This window comes from Fomitopsis serialis (genome assembly GCF_022376445.1).
Source record: "Fomitopsis serialis strain Sig1Antser10 chromosome Unknown B0H18scaffold_25, whole genome shotgun sequence".
Classification (NCBI taxonomy): domain Eukaryota; kingdom Fungi; phylum Basidiomycota; class Agaricomycetes; order Polyporales; family Fomitopsidaceae; genus Fomitopsis; species Fomitopsis serialis.
Genome location: NW_025954985.1, coordinates 141172 through 158872, shown reverse-complemented (window position 1 = coordinate 158872; position 17701 = coordinate 141172). Strand labels below are relative to the sequence as shown.

Genomic DNA, 17701 nt, shown 5'->3' with positions numbered 1-17701 from the left:
TGCTGCGGAAGTCAAGGGGGCTAGCGATGACGCTGTAGAAATCAACGCAGGTACCTTCGGCCTCGCGTACGACGATCCCCAGAATGCGGCTCTCCTTGAGTTCGAACAGTGGCTTTTGGACACCTACGTCGATCTCGAAACGACAATGAATAGCCGGAACGTATCTGTTGCTACTCGAGCTGACTTACTTCGAATGGACTTTGGCGCTACGCTGGCTGAGGTAGAAAGGTGGAAAGTCGCAGAATGGGAACGACAGCGGTTGGAGGCAGTAGAGGACCTGCGAAGCCAGAGACCGGAGCTGCCTGGCGAAAAGACGTCGGTTGATACTGGTTCGATATCTAGCCCACTGTTGCAGTGAGAAGCTAACGAGATCCATGTAGAGCCATACGTCTTTCCGAACACGCGATTCTTCAACCCGCTAGTGCTGTTGTGCTACCTGATCGTCGGCGTCCTCCATCTTCTCTGCGGACTCTCGATCAAGCGCTGCGGTTTCGTCCTGGGTAGTCTGCACCTACTCCTTACCCTAACACCTACCTTCGTGGAAGGTGCAGAATCCGCACCACACAACTCAGAGTATGCTCGCGTCATCTCTCAGATACCGCTCGACGCGCGAACAGTGATTAAAGACCTCGCAATCTCGCCGAAGACCAAGCCGTACGTTTGCTGCCGCCAGTGCTTTGCAATATACCGACTCGGGGGAGGGAGCGACTATCCGGATCATTGCACTAAGCAGTGGACAGCGAGTGGAGACGTCTGCGGGGCCGAGTTGCGTAGGTCGCGCTTGATCAATGGACAGCTGCGAACCTTCCCTGCGCGTCAGTACGTGTATCACGATTTCAAGGATTGGCTAGGGCGCCTCTTGTGTCGCCCGGGAATGGAGGAGGTCATGGATCGAACGTTGGTCGATGCAGTGAAGACAGGCGACGCCGCAGAGATTGGTGACTTTTTCGATACGGCGACACTTCGTGGCCTCGTTGATCCCGACGGGGGCATGTTCGTCCAACCCGATATAACAGAGGGACGATACGTCTTCAGTATCTGCATGGACGGGTTTCTTCCGAGTGGGAAAGGCGGCAACGCTTCGGTGTCTGTCGGAGCTATATACCTGGCATGTCTAAACCTTCCAATTTCGTTGCGGTACAAAGAGGAGAATCTCTTCCTCTGCGGAATCATCCCCGGGCCAACCCATCCATCACAAGAACATATCAACCCACTGTTGTCGCCCCTCGTGGACGACTTCCTCGATGCCTGGTATCATGGGATCCGGTACACTCGGACATCCCTTCACAAGTCAGCCAGAACTGCTCGATGCATGCTATGTCCCCTCGTCTCGGATCTACTTGCGGCTAGACAGATGGCGGGGTTCTCTGGACATGGCTCCACTTTATTCTGCTCCCACTGTTTCCTAAAACTGGACGACATCAACGATCTAGAATGGTGGCACTGGCCGCTTCGAAGAGGCGCTGAGCAGAGAGCGGCTGCAGAGCGTTGGAGGCGAAGCGATGATCCGGATGAACGGGCTGAGCTCTTCCGTGAGCACGGTATCCGCTGGTCGGAGCTCATGCGACTACCGTACTGGGATCCTGTCAAGTTCACCGCCATCGATCCCATGCATGCCCTCTTGCTCGGTCTGTTCCACCGTCATTGCAGCAACGTGTGGGGTATGGACTCTAGATTCAAGGACGGATTAGAGGGTCGCTCCAATGATCCGGCGAAGAATGCGCCCACAGATGATCAAGTGCGCGAGGCCCATATCATGGTTAAGACGGGGACCGATCGCGACATTCAACGTTTGCCGAAGGAGGTAGCCAGGATCGTGTGCAAGGAACTCAAACTTGCATACTCTGGTCGGATCGGAAAGCTGCGCAGTCGTCTGCTTAAACTCGTTAGTACATCCGTTCCTTCATGTATGACTACGACCGACCGAACATCGACAGAGGACGGAAGCAGGGTGGCCGGCGGACCAGAATGAAGGTGCTCCACAAGATAAAGCCAAGAGTGCCCCCGTGTCATCCTGGACTCCTCTCAACGATTTTCAGCTGCAGGAGATTCTCGCTGCCCTACGCATCAAGAACACGACTCCTCTACCGACCCACAATCTACCCGTTTTAATCAAAGCGTGTGTCCATGCTTTAGGCGGCAGTGAGGCACAATATGACAAGCTTCGACTCCACGAGCTACGCTCAAAGCTCGATAACTACGTATGCTCTGCTTCTGAATTGCAGGGAAGTCAACGCTGACGATAACCGCCGCAGAGAAACGCACAGGGGGTGTCCGAGCCGAGCGATACCGACGAAACTCTCGTATCCCTCTCCCGGAAGACTGGCCAGCCTACGCAATGGGAAGTTGACTATGCGATGGCCATCCTAGACTATGGTTCAAAGTCTCATTTGCGAACGTTACGCGCCTCTGTACTCGCCGAGTTGTGCGCCAAGAGATTGGGTGGTCAGCCTTCTGGCTACCAGGCTATGAAGAGAGAACAGTTATTGTACAGGCTCAATTTATACGTCTGTATCCTCTTCCACGCCTAGCATGGTCACAAGCTGACGTATGCCCATAGCTTCAAGAAAAGAATACGTCCAATGCTGCTAAACCAACAGCTCCCTCGGCGAACTTACCTGTCAGCGAAACTGAGCTCATCATCGCTGAAGATATATTCGAACATGGATCAAAAACTAAACTCAAGGCTCTCCGTGTCGCATCCGTGACTGCGCTCTGCATGTCCAAGCTGGGTTGTACACGGCGTGAGGCCGAGAAGATGAGCAAACGTGACGCACTCTCGAGGCTGCAGCAAGATGTAAGTTCAAAATCCCGTCGCGCCCGCGTCTGTAAGACTCACGATTTTGAAGCGTCATAGAAGAGGTATAACGGACGAAGACGGGCGACTAGCTACGAGCCGGAGATCGCGGACCAGGGTTTTGGGTCAACACACTCTGCGTCTCATCTGGGCAGAGATGCAGGACATAACATTGCCGTCTGAAGTCTCACGGGCACCGTCAAAAGCAGGTGCTCCAGGTTCAGGGACCCTCTCAGCGGACGAGTGGCGGACGTTCTGTACCATCAACCTTGTCGTCACCTTGGGTTGGGCTTGGGGGACCCTTCCGAGCGGCAGGAGAGAGTATGCACTCTTCCGAAACTTTATGGATCTAGTCACTGCCGTCAAACTAGCAACAGCGAGGTCGGTGACTGAGCAGAGTCTGTGGGAGATGCAGACGGCTATGCATCGCTACCTAACGAAGCTGCTGGAGCTGTTTCCGGGGACGACCATCAGTCCCTATCAGCACATGTGCCTCGGTCACCTTCCTATGGTCCTCAAGACGCTGGGGCCTGCGCATGCTATCTGGTGTTTTGTCTTTGAGCGTGCCAATTTTATCATGCAGAGGATCAAGACAAATAGCCGGATAGGTAAGCTCAACATCGAGAGACTTGATGTAATGTCGTTGCTCAACACTCTCCGTAGAGGATCTTTCTGTCACTCTCCTCAATCGTTTCTGTACTCGACAGAACCTGCGGGCGCTATTCTCCCGTCTGACGCTTCCTCAGGCACTGCATAAGATTATACCAACCTACTTGAAGACTTTCGAGTCCGACACCAGAGGGACCCTTAACGACGTGCTCTCTTTCGACTCGAAGACCGATGCGACTCTGGACAGTGGGGAAGACGAGGACGCCGACAAAAAGACTCGGCCGCACGCTCTTACGCAGGATGTTATTGAGGCATTGCACACACGTGTGGGCCAAGCAAGCCGTCGTGCGATCTCTCTGAAGTCCGTGGAATATCTGGGTGCTCGATACAGGCCACATGCAACGTCCCGGAACGACAGCATAGTAGTATTCAGAATAGGCGGTGATACGGAGTGGAGAGCCGGACGCATCCGGGAGATACTCGCACAGGAAGCTGTAGGCACAGAGACTACGACCGGACCAAGAGAATGGAGAACGTGGATCATCGTCGAGGAGTATCGGTCCCTAGACCCACATCATCGTGAATTTGACCCTTACAGGGACTTTCCCATGGCCGGAGGGCGTCTCTTCTACTCAGCATTCATGCCCAAGTTGCTCGCTTTGACGGTCCGCGACATCGTGTGTCATGCAGCAACGATCAATCGAGTCTTGCCTGGGCCCGGGGATCGGTGTGTGCATATCCTACCATTGGACAAGGTACGATTCAACTTAACATCTATGGATGAGGAAGCTCACTCGCGCCTATGTCAGTGGTGACGTGGATTTGTTGTTTCGTACTTGTACTCATAGAATAAAACACCTCTACAATGATTGCGATGTCGATTCATTCACAGTGCATTTTGTGCTACGCTCTGTACAATCCGTTGAAGGCAATGTCCGCTGTTCGATCCTCATTTAGACCCAGGCACTCAACCTCCTCATGCGTTCTCCTCCTTTCCGTCGGATTCGCCATGAACCCGCACTCGATACAAACAGGTCGAATCGGGCGAACCCCAGTTGGTCAAGACTTGAAAAACTACCTCCTCGATCTTGAGCGAGTGCACGGCGTCGTCGACCGGGAAGGTCTGAATGTGCTGTGGCTTCAAGACATCGTATTCCAGTTCAGCGATAGGAACGGCCTCAAAGCCGGTGGGTATCGCGGATGGGATCGGGAACGTACGCTTGACCTGAGTCGCGGCGTTGGTCTTCACCGATGCAGAGACAGGCAGAATGGCCCATACAAGGACGGACCGCGGCGCCGTACGAGATTCGCGGTCGAGTGAAGAGGGTAAGTGGTCAATCGTGACATTCCTGATGCGGACGGGGTCCGAGAGCCTGATCCCGATATACCCGGATGACCCGACCATGGGCCAGCAGCTCCCTGGTAGCAGGTTGCGCTTCAGGACCGTGGAGGGCGAAGGCCTCCTCTCTCCGGACGCGAAAGTGGAAGCAAATAGTATTTCGGCAATTCCTCGAGTGTCGTAAGTAAGGGACGTTAGCTCGTTGATAGGTCTTGCGCCAGCAGCGTAACTGGCGAAGTCCCGAAGCCCAAGGTCGTCCTGCGAAGCACGGAGAAGTCGCATGTCTATCTCCCTCGCTATGCGCTCCAGGGTCACCGCAGTCGCGGGGTCCGCCTGCGCTGCTTGCATACAAAGCGTGGGGGGTAGGAATTGGTGAGCGCGTTCCGGAATATGTACCTCGTAGTGACAGAAGACTTGCATCAAGACCCCGACCAGAAGAATGGAAGCGGCGCCGCCGAGCATCACAATGATGCACTGCCTAACAATGAAGGAAGCAGCGACGATCGTGTCCAAGAAGAACTTGAAAAAGAGGTGAGGACCTGCGAGCATTGCATCGGCAGCAAGCAAGGGCGCGCGGTCAGGCACGTTCGACGAGCTCGAAGGAGGGGCAACACCAGTCCCAACATCTTCGTGACCACCACGGGAAGTTTCATCCACACTGACCGTGTTTGAGATCGGAGGCGAAGAAGAGTTGTTATGTATGAGAACGTGATCACGCCGTTCAATGCCGACAACGGCGAGGGCGGGAGCAGAGGGAGGACGACCGCGACCTTGGTTGTGCGCATACGGCGGCAAGCCACCAGCTTGACTCCCCGTCTGGGTGAATGACAGACCTTCGTATGGCGCGCCAACATCCTCTCGCGGTGGCGCAGCTAGAGCCCTGGCGAAGTTGTCGGAGTCAGGTGCACCTGGAGAGGCAGCCCTTCAGTTCAAAGTCGTCAACATGAAGTTATAATGTTGAGCTGCTTACGTCCGTAGTGCGATGCATACTGGGGCAAACGCTCGGGGGATTACCGCGAAAATCGTCGAAGACACTGTAGCCGCGTAGGGAAGGGCCTGCCTGTATGAAGCACTGAGTCAGTTCACACTTGCGTTACACAACACAAGGGATGCCCACCGATTGATCATCAGAGCCACCGTGGAGCTTCTCGTACGAGGGTGTCCGCTTCCGGAAGCGATCGCGGATGTGGCCTGTTGTCTGTTCCATGTGTGAAGCCTACTGGCGATGTTCCGACGTAGATGGACTGAGCTTACACGCTTACACTGGCAGAGCATCTGTATTTATAGATGGCTGCGCCGGTGGGACCAACGAAGAGGATAAGAACGAGCGGAAGCATCAGTGCACGGTTACAATACGGCGGCGAGCCGTGGCATGTCCTATTCAAGCACTTCTAGGGCGTTCCGTCCGCCATTGTGGACAGCAACGGAGACTAATATGGACAACAATCACCAGTACCCCGGTCCCCGGACCGTCCCGGGCCATCCTGAGTCCGTCGCAACACCTCGCTATCGCGCGGCAAATGCCGTCAACACTTCAGCTCTCTGCGCCCATGACCACTACGCGATCTTCAACGTGCGGCTGGAATCCATAGTCTGTGAGTAGCCGTTCAATATAGATGACACTCCCAGAGGTCATTCATAGATATGCCTGACTGCGGAAATTGGCAGAGGTCGATCGGCACGTCGTTCACGTTCATTGGTCAGTCGACACACAATGCAAGCCCGAGATTTAACTGAGCACTTGCAGAGGTACTCTTCCGACCTCGCGGGCGCAAGGGAAGTCTACATCGTGCGGGTGCCGTACCGCGTAAGACTTCATGTTGAATGCATGCTGTTCGTATGGGGTCTCTGATTGGGTCTCAGATTTCAGGCAACTGGTCAATCCGCCTCTTCGTTCGGTATGTTTCCCAGAATCAGATCCTGAATCCTCCCCTTCGGTCGTGGGCGAGTAGTTGGACAGACTAGGTATGTATGGGCACCCACGTACATGTTTCTGGTGCTGTCTCGTTCAAGTTAGTGATCCCAGCTTGCTATGACGTTCGAGCTCTGTTCTTCGTGATAAGCTCCACCCAGAATTTTATTCTCTTCGGTGCGATAAGGACAAGCAAGTGCTTGTAACTTGCAGACAACTTCGTTGAGCCTTCCCATGCGCCCGTACCAACGCATTGCACACCCACCTATCGGTGCGCCCATTCGGGCTTCCCGCTATTCTACCCACCTGCCTGCTTACCCGCACATCCGGCCCCTTCACGTTTGCTCGTCCATTTGCTCGTGCGCACTACCTGGTAGCTGGTGCTCTGCCGCCTTGCCAGTGACGCGATGGTTCGTTTGTTCTCGTTCTATCTCTCACAAAGTGTCTGAGAATTCTGTCGGCGCGCATGAGGCGACGATGCGTATTGACTGACCACTTCCACATAGCAAGGTTGGAGACGATTCCCGAAACGAGGCTATAAAGCGCAGGGCTACGATATGAGGTGACGAAGTGAATCAAGGGACTGATGCGCAATTGACAGGGGATCCCCCTCATGCATGAACACCTCTGGGATGCGAGATGGTCACTTTGCGATCTGAACGCTGCAAACCCGGTGAAGCACGTCGTCCAAGAGCTTGCTTCGCGGCCTAGTACGCGGCTCTTCCTGACACATCGCGTATCTAGCAAGCGATCAAGGAGATCTTTGACGCCTCGTCGACTGCGAACTTTTGCTTCTCGCTGTCCGCCCGACGGAGCTCTTGCGAATGTGGCGGCTCGAGTTCCAACGTCGCTAGCTCGAGCGGAGCGGGCGCTACGCACGCAGATCGATAGCAACGTGTGATGATGACACAATGCATTCGCGGTATGTAACAGTAGGTTCATTTCTTGGTTCCCTTTGTCTCTAGGCGATGCTTGCCCCAACCCTCGATCCCCCCTCTCCTCCTCCTCCTCCTCCTCCTCCTCTCGTATCGGCCGCATCCGCATTCGTTTCGCTCACGGGCAGCCATACATTGGAGCTCATCAGTGCAATGCCGTCTTGGTCGCAGCCACTCTGTGTAAGACAGTCCGATGGACGCATGTTGTGAGTCGCCCTTCCATCAGCTTAACTACGACATTTGCTGATGTGAGTGGCGTATGTTTAGACAGTACAATGTCCTGCTCTGCGTGAAGTTGACGAACTGCTTAGCCGCGAGCCGGCCTGGCATGTTCACTGGCCCCGAGCAAGAAGGCACGATGCTTGTTGTTCAGCTCCCGGACCCGGGGATGTGTGAGTACCTCTTTCGATCATGCGTCCACTACGTCCCTCACCACAGGCGTAGATGCCATCATATTGAATGTGCTGAACCATGAAACTGGGCGGCAGGTGTACTACAAGACCCTCATTACTGCACTGGTTCACTTCGTTATATACGAGGTAAGCCACTTGATGTAATGACGTCTGCGATATTCATTGATACACTTCACAGCAACAAATGACGATGCGTTGGAAGGCTACTGTCCCAACCCATAGTTGTTATCTGATCGCCCTGGAAGACCGTGGAGATTTCTGGTCCGTCATACAATGCCTTGGGGACTGCAAGGCCGACGTACAACACCGCCAAGCTGCAACGATAGAGCACTTCAAGAACCTCGAACGCACGTTCAACGTCGTCGCAGGAACTGCGCTGCATGCGGTGTTCCAGGATATAGGCAAGCCGATACACGTCTCGCTTTTCAATCGCTGCCTATCCATGGTGGCGGGATGGATCTGGATTCTGATCGATATCCTTGCTTCCGTATACAACTGTTTACGCCGCACCGGGCAGGGATCGTAGTTGAGTCTGGATTTCTGGGCGAGCCCGTGTCCAATTGCCGGCGTCCGCCCGACGAAATTTTGTGGCTGCATCGTGCCATGTTACTGTACCTTCACTCTCTCCTGTATGTATCTATCGTGGACCCTTGATCTATGGTCAACTTATGGTACTACTCGCTGAAAACCATCATGCATGCTCTACGCGCATTTGATCTTTGCAATGACTCGGAGGAACACCTATGAATGTCGGTTTCGATCTCACGTTGCTGTCACTCAGTACTCAATATCAATATTCAATCTCAGCACCGATCGATCTGTCGAGGAGGAGTGATCTCCTCCGCGGCAGGCCTTGAGGGATGTGCCTACTAACGACAGTATGGGAGCTTGACAACTGGAGCTGCGCAAAAGTCGTCCCCTACCGGTGGACATCCTCTAGACCTGCTCCGAATAACTGCCTCCTCCTCTTCCTCATGTCTACTGGCGTTACGTCGCGCTCGTGCACTGGCAGCACCTCCGGGGTACGACCAATGACACGACTCTCGTCTCGGGTTGCTGACATATGAGGGAAAGGCCTGCACCGCAAGTCCAGGTCGTCCAGCCTCCGAGTCTATACGCTCATCTCGTCTTACCCACCCACACACCTATCCGGCCTTGAATTCGATGTGGTAGATCCCGCGCTCGACGCGCGGCGTACCCGTCGCAGTGACGCTCCTTCTAAAGCACAGACCCGGGGGGCGATGTCGCTGCAGCAATTCGTTCCGTGTGAGTAGGTGAGTGCATCCCTAGTCCTCCACTGCGAATTCAAAATCGACGTTTCTCATGCTTGCGATCCTCTGCCTAACAGGCGACGTGATAATGCAATTGACGGGTTGACGGGAGACTCGAAGGATCGGCGGACGCCATCGAGGGAGCTTAACTGGGCCTTCGCAGCCATAGGTAGTACTGATCGCTTTCCTGTTCCGGAGCTTCCTATTAGCGATAGCGAAACGGGCCATGAAGAGGTATTATTGCACGCCTCAGACATTGCCCGCGACACACGCATCCGTTGCGGGCGTCATGATACTTGGCCGTTGACTCCTGTTCAAGGCAGTTTTCCGACTCCTGGGACCTCCTCTACTGAAGCTGAAGCAACCTCTGTCGGACCACGCGCAGGCCCGGGATTACAGCACGGGCCCGGTGCTTCTCCCGATCCCGTCGAGCAGCCGTACACTTACATTCACAGTATGTTCTTCAGCGACCAGCTTACGGCGTCCGATGCCAGCGCAGTTCCCTCTCGCTCTCGCGAGCACCCATCAGACGGGCAATGGCAATCACGTGACGTGACGCACCGCCTCGTCCCCTGCAAACCACTAGGTCAGTTACATACCTATCATGCTGTAGCTCTTACTCGCACAGCCTCATCGTCTCTGTATGCTCATCATTCTCTCGCAATTCGTTGGCTTGGGACCATGGACTACAAAAGCACATCGTCCTCACCATTGGCATCTTACTAGTACCATACTTGTAGCTTATCTCGTCCCCTTCAGGTTGTATCGGCCGACTTGCCACCCGCGTCGGTTGCATCTAGGCACGCATCGCCGCTGTGGATCCATCATGCCAAGTCGAGCTCTACAACAACCAGGGCCACAAGTAATTCGTGCACATCCTTGCTGTACAGGACGAGCAGCCACATCCCTCGAAGCACAAGGCTATGTGCCCGTTCATGATCCTCCCCGCGATAGCTCGTGACTACCCCCACAGACAGAGCGTGTCCTGGCGCGCGCACTTGTTTGACGCGTGACCATCTTAACGACAACGACAACTTGCTGTGGCAATGGTCGGCGCTATGTACCACGCAAATGTGAGATGCTAACGGCGAGATCAAGTCGTACGGCGTAGACTGAGGCACGCAAGATAGGTTGATTGGCCTGCTCCCGGCCAACCCGCCGGAGGTGCGGAGTGTCGCCCTCTACGCCCTCTGGACATTACGGGACTGCGTCGAGCTCGCCAGATCTTAGCAAGCTCGGCGTCGGGGGCAGCGGTACACAGACTGGAGGAGCTCATTCACTTTGGCATGGAGGTCGCTGTCGTCATAGACACTACCCTGGTTATCAAGGAAGGTGCGAGCCCCATGATCAGGAAGGAGCTATTGATACTCATCAGCTGTCTCGTGAAGGAATGGAAGATATTCTGTTGTCTGCGCACGGGTTCACCGGGGAGGCGACGATGGAGGCATAGTGCTCCCACCTCGGCACGAGGAGGATGCAGCTTCGCAAGCACCTACGGAGTAGCTGGACGGCTTTGGCGACGAAGACACACGTTGAGTGCTCCTATCCTCATCCTTCACTATCTACAGCGTGCTGCTCGAGCTCTCGGCAGACCCCCATGATGAGGTTGTCATCAATGCGCAGCACTGTGGACTACATCATCGCGATCTTGCTCGGGTCGCCGTTCAGCCGCCTGGATCACACTACGCTCAAGGACTCCCTATCATAATATCGTTGAGTCAAAAAGTGGTCCCCGGGCTCGAGCGTCGTTTATAAAGTCTGGCCAGCCACCTCTCTCACCTATTCTTCACAGGATTAGTACTATAAGGAGTGATGTGATGAGCGGCCCAACGCCTTCGAATGGGGTCACCAACACTGTACGAGACACGTCGCCCTTCGCCAACGCGCTCAGAGTCTTATGGGTAACATTGCCTTTCTGACTAAGGACGATGGCCCTTTGTCGCCGCGCCCAGCATCGAGCTCTACTCCGTGGTCGGACGTACTAGACGTGGTGTCACGACCTCCTTCATCGAACCCAAACTATGCCCAGTACACTTTCCCGTGCTCTCGTCCTTCTACCTTCTACATTCACAAATCGACTGTCTCCTGACGCCTCATTCATTGCCTAGGTCTGCTGTGGAGCCACCCTCACCTTCTACCGTGTTCCTTTCACCGGACGCCATGGGTGTGGATACACCCAATAACCATCGAACGAACGAGACTTGAACGGCTACGAGGCGAGAGGACAGCCAAGGAGCCATACAACTCGCCGATACCCGCTATTTGGTAAGACGTGTTGCTTACCATATTAATCAGCCAACGTCCCTGCAACTGAACGAAGTTTTCGTGAAGCCCGAGCGAGGTCCCGCAGGATCCCAATTAACTCTTTCACTATCGGTCCAATGGCACTCGAGCCCGTCGACGTTGCGGCATCTGTCTTCTCCTCGGCATCCACACCAGTATACTGGCAGTGGGACCCCTGCTCTAGCTGGTGCAGAACCCGGTAGAGGCTGTCCACCCGCATCTCATCCTGTCAACTGACTAACTTGAGGGCTATCGAGGACCGTATCGAGAAAGTCATCGACGGTCGCACCGACACTCACATCAGCGCCCGTCGAGATAGTACCGCTGCCGCTCTCAGCGCGGCTCGCGTCGGGGTAAGGCTCATCGGAGACAGGCAAGCCACGGTACGTAGTCACGGTCGGGCCCGGCGTCGTGGTGGTGCGAGGTGTGGAGGTTGGGCCCGGCTTCAAGTCGCTACAGTTGCAATTGTCGTAGGGGCCGCTGCTGGCGTCCAAGTCAGACTCGGGCGCGCTTGAAGTGCACGCCGATATCGATGGCGGCGGCGGCGTTGCTTCCGAGGTGGCCGCAGGTAAGTCTGCGAACCTATCAACGAAATACGCCGGCTCGGGCATCGAGAACCCTCATCCGGCTCCGTCCCACAGGCAGCGGAAGGCATCGCTGGCCCATCACCGGGAAGGGCGAGAAGATCAAGTTTGGGAAGGGTACACGGTGGAGTCTGACTAGAAGGCCATTGGAATGGTCTGTGGGGAGTCGGGAGCAGCAAGACTCGGACTATAATACATTCTCATTGTGGTACGTAGTACATATGCTACGCGACCCTTTAACAAACACAGCGCATTGCACATACACACACCCCTCAAACGGTGTACATCGCCGGGCTCCTTTTGGTTCATGTCAGTTGACTGATCATCGACAAAGACGAGGCACACTTACATCTTTTGAGTCCCACATCCCAAGCCTATGATCAGACCATACGACGATCGATATGGTAAGGTATTCCGAACAACAGGCGTGGGTTGATGACCTGGACCGCTAGCAGCACAACATAAGGCTGAACAGAGCCGGCCGTCTCCTCCATCCTCTCTCTCTGAGCTTGCATCTCCGCGGCGAATGTGTCTTTGAAGCCGAGAGCAGGAAGATCGCCCCAGGACACGAGGGCGTGGGATGCCACTCGGATGCGGTCGCACTTCCGTGTTTGCATCGGGTTGTGTTCCACAACCATGTGGAATGCGAAGTTCTTGCGGGCATCAGGGAGACCAGTGGACCTCATCGCCAAAGCCACGATGTCCGTGACGGAAGGGTTGTGACCAAACCAAGAATTTACATCATGCAGCAAATTCGCGTCGGCTGGAGTCTGCTGGATATGGCGAAGTCTGAGGCATTCCGGCTTGTGATGGCCCCAATCTTTGATTTGGCAGGTCTTCGACTATCAGTGGGTCAAAGAAGAAAGGGATGAAGGTGAGAACATTTTGCAAGGCGAAAGATGCGGCCTACGTACACAGTATCGGGCAATTTCGCATCCTTTACAACGCTTCAGGGCGCAGTCCAAGTCCGATTTGTTGCATTGCGGTTCATTGCACAAATACTTGTGACGACCAGGCGCAGAGTTCGACATTTGAGAAGTGGCGACAAACGGATTATTGTGGCGACCACAGACAAGTAGTAGTGGTCGTTATATGTGGCATCCGTCAGCATACCTTTATACTGGCATCTCCCATTGTTGTCTTCGGAGGCAATGATGCGGCGAGAGGCCGCGGGAAGTCAAATCATGTGTTCACGCGGCTGTCTCCCCCGCCGTGCGGGTGGTGCGGGATGCGCGCACGCCATGTCAATCGGCCGTCCGTTCTAACATATCTACGCCTCCCACCGACGATTTGCGCAGGCCCAGTGTCATCTCTTCCTCTCGCCATGCGCTTGATGAAACTGCTGTGACTCCTGTCGCGCGCGATACCATCTCCCTCGAGCCAGCGCCCATTGCGGGCAATGCACTGCGCAGGTTGGGTGCTTTCTCCCTCTCCTCAGCTTTCGGGCAGCATCGAGTTCATCGTCGGACGTCCTCTGCCTTTTCCGCCTAGTTCCCGCGACCAACACGTAGGCCATCCCCGCCCGCCTTGCTATCGTTGAGGATCCTATGCGCGGGCGTCGCCTGTCCACGAGGGCAGGTACTCTGAATCACCTTCACTCGTTAGACGACACGACCATCGGCCGAGACGAACAGTTGGCATCATGACCCCGACATTGCGCCGCCAGTTACGCCCGGATTCCTCCTCCTCCTCTCCAATCGGGCGCTCACACATCGGTCGACGGGCTCCTAGAACCTTGATACTTACCGCCGTCGCAAAAGCGACGTAATACGACCGACTCGGGCTCTTCATTGTTCGGGGGGTACCGTTCTCCCGATGCGGACGACAACATCGCACCTACCAGCGCCCGTCCACGCATACGTACTCGTGAAGCTCTTGCGTCTCTTTGTCCTCATCAACGGCTTCTTCTCCGTCCACCTGAATATTAATGCCCCCGAGACGTACGGCCTGTTAATGCTTGGCTAACGGTCAGAGAATACGTGCGAGAGGAGCCCCGTGCGACGCTGGACGACCTCAACTGGATACGCCGCAGCAAGGCGATGAAGCTGAACCCAGCTAGGTGTACGCTCCTGGTTTAGTAGCTATCGGCGGCCTGACATTCCCGTCGTCCGGCGACTGGAATCGACGCAAGTGAATGGTCCCGGTTTCCTCCTCCGTTGAGATGCGCCGCATCATGCGCGAGCCGGACCTGCAGCGCCTCGGGAGTGCGGCGCTGCACTTACCCGAGGACATCACCGTCGGGCACCAGTACTACCAGGACGGGAGCAAGTGAGTCGGCAACCGCGAGCCTGAAGGCCTGAGGCTTGTCAGGCGCATCACAGCCGCGATGCTCCTCTCGCGACATACGTCGCGACGCCACGCTGTTGAGGCGTACTCACGGCTGTACCTGTCCTGCTCTGCGAAGACTGCTCCCTCTCTGCGTGGTCCAGCCAAGGTCGCTCGCCTGCAGTCTGGCCCTCAATGGGCTATCTACCCATGCAAGCTCTCCCGTCTCGCGCTTCTTCGTGCTCGCTGTCCTGGTGCCGTCTCGTGTCCAACCCACGTCCAAACGTGGATCACGCGTAGGCAGCTGTCTGCCGTGCCCCCGGTTCTCTTTCAATCCTGTCACGGCTCTGGGCAAAAGGTGGGAACACTGTGCTGGTGTGTAATTCGTACAGGTCAGTTGATAGTACCCATGCTTCGGCGCGCACCATTGACAGAAGTTCGCAGCGCCGATAACCAGTCACACAACGCGACTGCGATTGCATAGCCAATGCATCCATACGCACCGGACTTGCTGCGGGGGTGTTCCTCGCCACATTGTTGCACTTTCTTTTGCGCATTACACAGCTCACGGCTGGTCATACCGTCCCGGGAGACGCCGCGGACATCTTGATACTCTCCCCGCTGCGCCATGCCCGTCGCCCGAAATGCGCTCCGCATGAGCTTTGCTAGGGAAATGAAACACGCGAACACCGTCCTCGGCATGCCGATGCTGTGTTCTCGAAGGTTGCCGCCGTTCGTGTCGACAGCGCGCCTCCGTGCTTGAGTACGACGGCTCATGCACGCGCTGCTACCTGCTGCCACCTGGCTCCTCGAGGCTACCGTCAACCCTCACGATGTTGACGGCCATATATGGGCATCGATGATCAACTACGCCGTACTGTCGCCCATATACACTCGACACAACTATATGAAGAGCACGAGTACCATGAGTTGCGACAGTAGCTGAGGGCTTCGCGGTCACCTTGTCCATCAGTTGATACAACTGTAAGACTGGATGAATACGTCGCACGGCCCCGTCGCAGCGGGCAGCGGAGGTCGTCGCAGACGTACACGCTGGCCATACGAGATGTCATCGGTCCCGACGAAAGTCCCTAGACAACCAACCGTGCAGCGGACGACCGTCGCATTGCCGAAGTGATGGGCAAGACATTGTATTGTACGCTCTGCACGAAGGCGCCGGAGAAGCACTATTATTCGCCTAGTAAGTGCTGCTTTGTGCATCGCTGTCGCCGTAGGACTTAAGAGAAAGCCGTGGACGCTGTGCAGAGATCGCAAGCTTAACCGGTTCGTACTGGTACACAGACAGCTGTGGCCGCCGCCCGGCCTTCAACTACTACAATGAGTACCTCAGGAGGTGCCTTGGTACGTTATGCTGCCCAGAAGCCAGACCTCCCTTTCGATGACCATTTGAAGGACGTACTGGTGATCTCTTCTGACGACGATCGCGGCGGAGCTCCCATCCCCAAACGTGCGACGAAGTCGTCTCGCAAGGCACGCAAGAAGGGAAAAGCAGATGTCGGATCTTCGACTGCGACCGTCATTGAGATTTCTTCCAGTGACGACGGTACCAACAATCGGTCGACCAGTGGTGCAGCAGAGGTCAGCGGAACGACGTCTCATACCAAACCAGTAAGCCCCATGATCATGTTCTATATATTACAACAAGCTCATTCAAGCGTCTTACATCCTCGCCAGCAGTCGAGAACGCCACACCATGAAGGGCAAGCGGCGCCTGGGAGACGCCATGGTGCACCTGCAGATGCCCAGGTATGTGCATCTCAGCCCGCTGGCGCTCCATGTTCTATACTGACGTGCTTATGTGCGCAAGCAATCGGAGACAGAAGCTCGTCTGCCAGGAGACCGCATGAAAGAAATGACGGTGTGCCCGATCTACTCATTAACTCGAATGGCACTGAGGCTTGGATGCAGCTAGTTAGTATTCCGTGATGCGCAGCGACCAAGCCATTCTCACGATCATACAACATATGCAGGTTTTAGATCATTGGAAGGGGAAGGCAGATAAACAAGAAGCGACGGCGAACGCGGCGAAGGTGATCCATAGCCTATTGATCATGCGCTTGTTGTTCACATATTCAATAGTTGGTCAGTTTCGTTGACGCACATCATGATGGAGGCTTGTTCTCATCCCGGCCAGGTTCTGAACCAGATGCAGATGAAGTTAGCAGAATATGAGGGATTGATGACAACGAGCAAGGTGGGACCATGATTATACATTCTACTATCTATGTATGCGCGGCTCACAAGATCACAGCTTGTGAGTTTCGTTGCTTTACACCGTGGTGTTCACTCATAGCACTGTCCTTAGGAGCTGGAGCAGTCGAACATAAAGGCCATGGAAATGGAAGGCGCTGCCACTGCAGCTCAGGTGAAGTCGTCTTTAACTATCCTGAGCCATGTTTCCTGAATGTCATTGATTATAGATGGTTCGTTCACCGTATGCGTCCAACAACTCATGTCTTCTGATGCTACTGCTACCTTAGGAATGTCAGCAATGGATGGAGGAAGCTGCTAAACAAGGCGCAGAATTGAATGAAGCATCGGTACGTTCATCAGGGCTTGTCACTGCCTTCGTTGGTTGATCTCGGGCACTCTTTGGACAGGCCTTCGTGAAGAAGTTGATCGAGAGCATGACTTGTGCGATTTGTTCATCGGTTTATTCTAGGCCCATCGTGTTCGTGTCTACGCTTCTTTCAGTATGACGTTGTCGCTCAGCGGTTTCTTCATATAGCACACAGTGCGGGCATGCGTTCTGCTGGTCATGCCTATACGACTGGCTTCGGTCGGTAGCACTGCACAACGAGCGTACGTACGGTCAGGAGCCTAGGCAGGAGTACACATGCCCTCAATGTCGCACTGTCTTAACTGAAAAACCGTACGAGGACTTGACGCTCAAGGATATTGCATTGCAGGTCGCACTCCTCACGAATGAGGGTGGTCGTCCCACTGGAGAGCTCCTCGCCGGCGTGTGGGACCATTTCTTCTGATCAGTATTCCGACTGTTCTCGTCGAGCAGTCACTATGTTCTGTCACCTAGTAATCGTCATAAACCAATGAGTTTGATTCACCGGACAGTAAACTAGGTACCGCGGTGGCGCGATCGTGATTTGTACGCAGTACAGATCCAGGCGGTACGCCTCGGAGGCGCTGTCATCAGGGTTCGTACTGCCAGTGTTCAGTTTCGCAGACAAAGGACCGTACGACCCAGTGTCTGTAGTCACAGAGCTGAGGAGCCTACATATACGTCGGGCGACGTACGTGATGAAACCAAGTTC

At 55.0% G+C, this 17701-nt stretch overlaps 5 protein-coding genes across 5 annotated transcripts; 3 read left to right on the top strand and 2 right to left on the bottom strand.

Annotated features, from left to right (window-relative positions):
• Positions 1–2915: 2915 nt before the first annotated feature.
• Positions 2916–4221, top strand: B0H18DRAFT_875082 (uncharacterized protein; the record flags this gene model as incomplete). The annotated part of the gene is made up of 2 exons (XM_048040394.1): positions 2916–3405; positions 3461–4221. Coding segments are annotated over 2 exons (1251 nt in total), but the record flags the coding sequence as incomplete, so codon positions are not given.
• A 161-nt stretch (positions 4222–4382) lies between these two features.
• On the bottom strand, positions 4383–5093 carry B0H18DRAFT_875173 (uncharacterized protein; the record flags this gene model as incomplete). Its single annotated transcript, XM_048040404.1, has 1 exon — positions 4383–5093. The coding sequence occupies one exon, from the start codon at positions 5091–5093 to the stop codon at positions 4383–4385; it is 711 nt and encodes a 236-aa protein (XP_047894550.1).
• Positions 5094–7568: 2475 nt separating this feature from the next.
• On the top strand, positions 7569–8531 carry B0H18DRAFT_954111 (uncharacterized protein; the record flags this gene model as incomplete). Its single annotated transcript, XM_048042240.1, has 5 exons — positions 7569–7589; positions 7623–7798; positions 7860–7984; positions 8031–8131; positions 8184–8531. The coding sequence occupies 5 exons, from the start codon at positions 7569–7571 to the stop codon at positions 8529–8531; spliced, it is 771 nt and encodes a 256-aa protein (XP_047894549.1).
• A 3032-nt stretch (positions 8532–11563) lies between these two features.
• B0H18DRAFT_954110 (uncharacterized protein) lies at positions 11564–13174 on the bottom strand (the record flags this gene model as incomplete). The annotated part of the gene is made up of 5 exons (XM_048042239.1): positions 11564–11785; positions 11859–12133; positions 12493–12517; positions 12584–12985; positions 13058–13174. 5 exons carry the CDS (start codon positions 13172–13174, stop codon positions 11564–11566), a joined length of 1041 nt encoding a protein of 346 aa, XP_047894548.1.
• Positions 13175–15746: 2572 nt separating this feature from the next.
• On the top strand, positions 15747–17413 carry B0H18DRAFT_1118135 (uncharacterized protein; the record flags this gene model as incomplete). Its single annotated transcript, XM_048033721.1, has 8 exons — positions 15747–16007; positions 16075–16175; positions 16250–16340; positions 16400–16459; positions 16735–16794; positions 16910–16969; positions 17030–17100; positions 17158–17413. 8 exons carry the CDS (start codon positions 15747–15749, stop codon positions 17411–17413), a joined length of 960 nt encoding a protein of 319 aa, XP_047894547.1.
• Positions 17414–17701: the final 288 nt, after the last annotated feature.